The sequence below is a fragment of the Vespa velutina genome, chromosome 20 (assembly GCF_912470025.1).
Source record: "Vespa velutina chromosome 20, iVesVel2.1, whole genome shotgun sequence".
Taxonomy (NCBI): Eukaryota; Metazoa; Arthropoda; class Insecta; order Hymenoptera; family Vespidae; genus Vespa; species Vespa velutina.
The window spans coordinates 1,944,140-1,951,639 of NC_062207.1; the positions used below are offsets into that span (position 1 = coordinate 1,944,140).

Genomic DNA, 7,500 nt, shown 5'->3' on the forward strand with positions numbered 1-7,500 from the left:
ACGAATATGGAAGAAAAATAATCGACGTTTGTATTATGGAAAAGTATAACATCGTAATTATGCATGTAGTCCTTTTTTTTCCCTCGTTGGTAAAATTTTTTTCCAAAGGAAAAAAAGAAGAAAAAGAAAAAAAAAAAAAAATATATATATATATATATATATATATATATATATATATATTGCAATTAAGAAAAAAGGAAATAAATACGAAAAAATAATTTCATTTATCATTATCATCATCGTCATTATTATTATTATTATTATTATTATTATTATTGTTATAAAAAAAAAAAGAAAGAGAAAGAAAAAAGAAACTGTTCAAACTCTCATTTATTATTATTATTATTATTATTATTATTATTATTATTATTATTATTATTATAATTATTATTATTATAACAAAAATACAGCCGCATAGCTCTCGATTTAATTTTCGAATGAAAATAATCCATATAATCCTAATAATAATAATAATAATAATAATAATAATAACAATAATAACTAAAAACAAAAAAAAAAAAAAGAAGAAACAAAAAAGAAAAAGAAAAATCGAAGAAAGTTTTCCTCTCGTATGTTAAATTCGAAAACGTCTTGCATTCGTCTCTCCTATGAAAAAGAGAACTTGCATAGGAATTAATGTAAATACATATATACATATGTACATACATACATACATATCTATATATACATACATACATATATATATATATATATATACACGGTGACGCACGTTGTCCCTGATATCGGTACAAATATGGTCCGATCGGCCGTTCACACGAATGCACACCCCCTGTATATATATACATACATACATACATACATACCTTACATGCATACACACATACATACATACATACATACATACATATCTACTAACAGAACATACGTATCTCATTTTAATCATTGACGTTAACGCACCGCGTTCCTGCACTCTCTTATACGCATACATATCGATCATTTAAAAATAAAAAAAAAAAAATAAAAAAAAGAGTGAGAGAGAGAGAGAGAGAGCGATAGCGAGAGCGAGAGATCGAGCGAGAGAGAAAGAGAGAGAGAGAGAGAGAGAGAGAAAACAAACCTATGTTTTCGTTCGAACGCATTCAGAAAATGCATTACTTTTACCAAGGAATTTCTTTGAATCAACCAACCAACCCAACCGATCAACCAATCAACCGATCAACTAACCAATCAAGCACGATAAAAAAAAAAAAAAGAAAGAAAGAAAAAAAATGCATAATACGTTCTGCATTAAAACGCTTTTATTATTTATTGACTTATTAGTTTATGCGTTGTGATTAATTCTTTCACGATTATTATCATAATATCGTAGCTAGAGTAATACGATAATTGTTTATTCGAAAATTTTTACATAGAATTAGATATTAACGTTGCGTATAACTTTCATTATTTTTTCATTACTTTTTTTTTTTTTTTGTTGTTTTGTTTTTTGCTTTTCTTTTTCCCTTTTCTCTTTTTACGTTCCTCAATCGACATGCATATTTTGTCGAGTAACGATCGACGTGTTATTTCTTTTTTCTTTTTTTTTCTTTTTCTTCTCGTCGAGTATCGCTCGAGATTTAATTTTGATCGAGTTCAACTCGATCATTTGATTTAGTCGATCATTACAACACGACGACGTCGTCTTTTAACGAATTATTTGAAATATTCAAATTATTATCATGAAAATTATTGCGAAAATTCCCGATCGAAGGTTTCCTTTCGACAAGGACGAAAAAAAAAGAAAAAAAGAACCTCGGACGTTTAAATGAGTACAGGACAACGAAGAAAAAAAAAAAAAGAAAAAGAGAGAAAGAGAGACGAAGAAACAACAAAGGAAAAAAAAAAAAAAAAAAAAGAAGTGGAACGAAAGATAAACGGGCCCCGTTAAAATGTAACATAAACTCGTTCTTCGATCTTTCAAAAGTCATCTTAAGCAAAAAGAAAAAGAAAAAGACAAAAAAGAAGAAAAAAAAAAAAAAAAAAAAAAAAAAAAAAAAAAAAGAAAGATTTCATAATGATACAAATCCTTCTCCTTCTTTCTATCTTTCTTTCTTTCTTTCGTTCCTTCGAAAGAAGAAGAAAAAAAAAAAGAAAAAGAAAAAAGAAAAAAGAAAAAATGAAAAAGAAGAAAAAAAAGAAAAGAACGAAAGAAAGAAAGAAAGAAAGAAAGAAAAAAATTCCGGCTTCTCCGATTCGCGATTAAAAAGGCTTTAACGCTCTCCTCGAAGACGCGTGTCCTTCGTAGTTCGCACAGCCATCTTTGGCCAAAGAGGGAAGGGCATTTTACTCCTTCCATTATTCCATCCTTCGTTTATTCGCTTACCTGGCTTGCTTCCTTTACTTGTTTGCTTCCTCCTTGCTTTACTTGCTTGCTTACTTGTTTACTTACTTGCTTATTTACTTGCTTGTTTGCTTGCTTGCTTGCTTGCTTGCTTGCTTATTTACTTACTTACTTGGCTTGTGCTCGCTCGCGAAGAACTCGATTCGCAGTTAAAAGCGAATCGTAGGAAGGATTCCCAGGAATGCGAAGATGATAATGCACCGTTAGTTTGCTAATAGCTCGTCTGTACCATCAGGCTCTCTTTGTCACACCTCTTTCTCTCTCTCTCTCTCTCTCTCTCTTTCTGTCTTTCTCTCTTTCTCTCTCTGATACTCGTATCCTTTTCTGATACGTACATATACACGTAGAGAGAGAGAGAGAGAGAGAGAGAGAGATGATAAAATTTTTATCCTTTCAATGTTCTGAGAACCAGGAAATATCACAGCTTCAGAATGTTTATCTCTTAAAATCGTTCGATCGAATCGTACGATCATTTCATAACGGACCTATCCAAGTTTATCGATCTTTATTCGATTATTATTATTATTATTATTATTATTATTATTATTATTATTATTATACTTTTTAAATTTCTCTTCCTTGTTCCTCCGTCCCTTTTCCTTTTCTCTCTTACCTGATCTTTGATTCATTGATTCAGTATTATTCAAAATTATTTTTTGCGTTAACGCCGCCGAATCGTTTCCAATAATGCCAACTGAAATTCTTGAATAGTACGACGATTGATAAGAGATCGTTTTGAGATTACTCAAAAGGTCGAAAGTTTTTTTTCTCCTTTCTTCTCTTGTTCTTTTCTTCTTTTTTCTTTTTCTTTTTTTTTTTCTTTTTTCTTTTCTTTTGTTTTTAATCAACCATCAAACATTTATCAGTCCTCTCGAAAATTTTCGTTTCCCTTCCTTTTTTTTTTTTTTTCTTTCTATCTTTCTTTCATCCATCATGTCTATCGTAATTTTATTAGTTTTAACGATCAAAAAGAAAAAAAAAAAAGAAAAAAGAAAAAAAAAAGGAGAACATTTGAAAAAAAATCCTTAAAAAAAAAAGTATAAATTAATTGTTAAGAACTTATAAAAAATTTTTGTGCACTGAACGTTAATAAAATTCGAACGATTTGTAAATTCGATGAAGCGAAAATTTCTGAGAATATTACCTACACATAAATCACAACCTACGCTTTTAGAGTATTATACTTATATACATATATACATATACATACATACATACATACTATACATATATTTATATATATTTATATATGTGTATATATTTTAATCGTTTCTCTCCTTTCAGATTCGGTAAATGATAGAATGGATAATTGTGGAGGCGGTCAACGGCTGCCCCCAGATGGGGACGAGTTTCCTGCAGCATATCAAGAATTTGCTAATGATAACGCAACCCAACTCGAATACAGATTTCCAACGAATTCATCGACAACTACTATAACGAGCACTACCACGTCCCCGATGGCAACTACAATGACGATGAACAATAACAACAATAACAACAACAACAATAATAATAATAATAATAATAATAATAATAATAATAATAACAATAACAACAACAACAATAATAATACAGAAAACAATAGTTTTCGTTTGTACGAAAATGATAAAAAATCGTTCGCAGTTAAAGACAATTTCAAAGTGCTCGCGAACGACAGCAACAACGTTGTCGGTTCGAGGAGCGATAAAAATAATTATTTTGAATCGGGATTGGATGAAAAATCTGGAAATAGAAATTTCTCCAATCCGATAGGTCATAACAGTCAATCCGAAATGGTATCAACGATTACGAACGGAGAGACAATATTGATTTCGGAAAAGAAAATCGAAATAGCTGCGTATTATCATAAAGATCTACCAACTATCGAGACAGAGATAAAAATTCGTAACGAGGAAATTTCTAACGAAGTTCCACCACCTTTACCATTAACAGGTTTAACGATTGAAATTTTATTATTTTGTCAGTAATTTTTTTTTTCTTCTTCTTTTTTTTTTTTTTTTTTTTTTTTTGGGGGGATTAAATCCTCCTGGATCCTAATTAGATAATAATTAAAAAGCGTTATACGATAACGATAATTAGTTCTTGATTTATTTATTTATTTATTTATTTATTTATTTATTTGATTTTTAATTTTAGGTCCACCTAAATTGGAACAAACGAATTCACAGGGTAGAAGCAATAATATCATTGATCATCAACAATCATCGAAAAAGTTTTCATTGAACGTTGATCCATGGAGACAGGATGATAAATCTGAACGATCGGTCAGAGATAAGATCGCAATGTTCTCATCGCAAAGTAGCTTGGATGCACCTTTGTTTCCTAACAATGCGATAAACATATCAAACGTAACCGGTAATGTTAGGAAATTGTCGAAATATAAATCGAGCGAGGATGTATGTAACGATGATAAAACATCGAATCAAAAGGAAAGGATTTCATTCTTTTCTGATAGAACTCAAAGTTCCTTCGATCTTACCGATTCTTCCAAATGTTTTTCCCAAGAAATTGTTACACCCTGTAATAAGAGATATCCTGGTAATATCAAAATGGCGACGACTACGATGACGGCGGGTACGGGGATAGGAGTGGCGACTGTATCACCAATATCATCATCATCATCGTCACCACCACCCGTACCACAAAAACCAACGATGACGATGACTACTACAAATGATACAAACAATTATCTTACATCGTTAACAACAAAATCATATTCCACGTCTGGTACAATCCCATCCACGCCTGATAATAATATACAATGTACAACGAAATTATATTCATCGTTATTGAACAATCCAATATCCGTTAATCCAATTAAAACAACGTCGACGCCAATTTTAACTCGTGCAACAAGTTTCTCAGGATCAAGTTCATTCGCACAAGAACGTACATCGATTAACAATGTTGATATTATTAATTGTAACAATCAAGTGTCAAGAACGAATTCCTTGGCATCAACTTTTAGAAGGAACAGCGAAGATATGAGAAGAACCAGTTTGAATCAATTGATCGAACAGAGAAGACGATCTATCTCAAAGTTACGCGGTTTGGTGATTCCCGAAAAGGAAACTGTAACTATCGAACAGCCGATCGTTGATTTGCCAGAGATTAAATCACGTAACTCCATATTACTCAGTCAGGTTGGTCTAAAAAAAAAAAAAAAAAAAAAAAAAAAAAAAGAAAAAAAAAAAAGAGAGAATAAAGATCATTAATAATATTGATTGATTATTACATTATTTTTATATTGTGATTATATATATATACATATATATATATGTAATTTTTGCTTTTTTTTTCTTTCTTAATTTTGCAGTTACCTAAAGCAAATATACAGGACAAATGGGGATCACAAAGTTCAATAGCAAGTAATACAAGTTCAGCGAGTGTCCCGTTAAAGGCTACGACATCTTTCAAAATGCCAGCACCTCAGATAAATTCAAAATATTCGCCAGCTTTTAAAAGGAAAAGCTTGACGGTATATGGTTCATCCGGTAATACGATTAATTCTTCCGCTTATACGACGAAAAATTCACAAGGAAATAATCCAATTGTAAATGCTGGAGGTAATAATAACATATCGGAACCTCCTAAAAGTTTAGAAAGTATTTGTAGTCCGACGAGAAGCGATTATAGTTTTGAATATCTATCGGCAAATAATTCGCCAGACGTTTTACGTGGTAGATCGAGAATCAATGGACCGAGAAAAACGCGTAATGATTATGACGATTCCGACAATGATTCGGCAGTTAGTAGCTCTCAGAGTAGTATATCACGTGGTTTCAGTCCACCAATGTCACCTGTTCCATCGGAAAGATCTACGGTATCATCTGAAAGATCATACGTTTCAACGGAATTGAATTATCAACGACGTTCATTCATCATAGATACCTCGAATAAAGCTTATGTTAAGACTGAAAATGAAACGATAAATAATACGGAACAATATAATGCCAGAGGAAATATTCTCAATAACGAAAGAACATACGTCTCGTCGGAAAGATCATCATCGTCTAGCAGTAGTAGTACCAGTTCTAATCCACGTTCACCTCAGCCAATAGATAATACAGCCAGAAATTCACAAATTCCTCAAAGGCAAACATTGAGAAGATCAAATAGTACAGAAACGAATTGTAGTACCTCATCTACCTTGACATCGGGTTCACAGGCCAGCGCTGAATCTTTATCAAGAAGAGTACTCAAGCCGCAAAGCGTTGAAGCGATAAATAGAAAAAATATATTGGCAAGTGCAAGATGTAGAAGTGGTAGAGACTTGAATGGTTCACCATTAATCCAAAGAAAATTTACCGATGAAGAGGAAACAAATCCTGAAAATAATGGAACCATCAGAAGGAAAAATAATCCTAACAATGGTGTCCAAGTTAAACAGGATATTAAAATAGCTTATATTGAAGTTACCGATTCCTTCTTAGAGGAGGATGATGATCAATTACAGAGGAAAATCGAAGAACCTAAATTACCACCTAAAAGAACCATCATTACACCGGCCGTGAGACCACCAAAATCAGAAATGTTAGAACCTTCTAACGATTTGAAGAAATGGGTTAGAGCAGAGGCAAAAGCTTTGGCTAGATCGGCGGCAGAAGAGAAGTTAGTTAATACGATGGAAAAGGTCAATCCGGTGACCTTGAAAAGTCAAAGCAGTGTATCACGTGGTACAACGAACGAATACAATTCCAATGATATAACCTTGAAAAATAGGTCTGTTCAAAAGGAAACCGAAGAAATTTCACAAGAAACTATGAAACAAAGGTGTAAAGTTGGTTCACCAATAAAAAAGACGCAGGATGATCAAAATGATCTATTGACTATTCTAACAACTAGAAGTAGATCAAGATCGGCTATACATGTCGACGATGTTAGTTTCGGTAGATCAAAAAGTCAAATGAGCTTAGAGGATATATTAAGCGCAAAGGTAGAAAGTCCATCTCCAAAATTGTTAAGAACGCAAAGTATCGAAGGTAGAACAGAAAATGGAAGTGGTCTGTCGTCGCAAAGACCTTTTTCAGAATCAAGGGACATTAATCGTTTTAACAAAAAGACATCAACGAATTCTAATGATACCTGGCGAGAGGATAAAACGTTCATCTCAAAGATTCCAACGTTAGGTAGATCAAGGATCTTTGATAACAATGACG

At 32.2% G+C, this 7,500-nt stretch overlaps 1 protein-coding gene across 2 annotated transcripts in view; it reads left to right on the forward strand.

Moving 5' to 3' along the window:
- LOC124955957 (probable serine/threonine-protein kinase DDB_G0282963) overlaps positions 1 to 7,500 on the forward strand; it is a 22,139-nt gene that overhangs the window by 12,471 nt on the left and 2,168 nt on the right. For both annotated transcript variants that reach the window (XM_047511172.1, XM_047511173.1), the window contains exons 2-4: positions 3,626 to 4,273; positions 4,478 to 5,484; positions 5,658 to 7,500. The exon at positions 5,658 to 7,500 is cut by the window's right edge and continues 687 nt beyond it. In XM_047511172.1, the coding sequence (XP_047367128.1) occupies positions 3,626 to 4,273; positions 4,478 to 5,484; positions 5,658 to 7,500 (3,498 nt within the window). The remainder of the gene's footprint in view (positions 1 to 3,625; positions 4,274 to 4,477; positions 5,485 to 5,657) is intronic.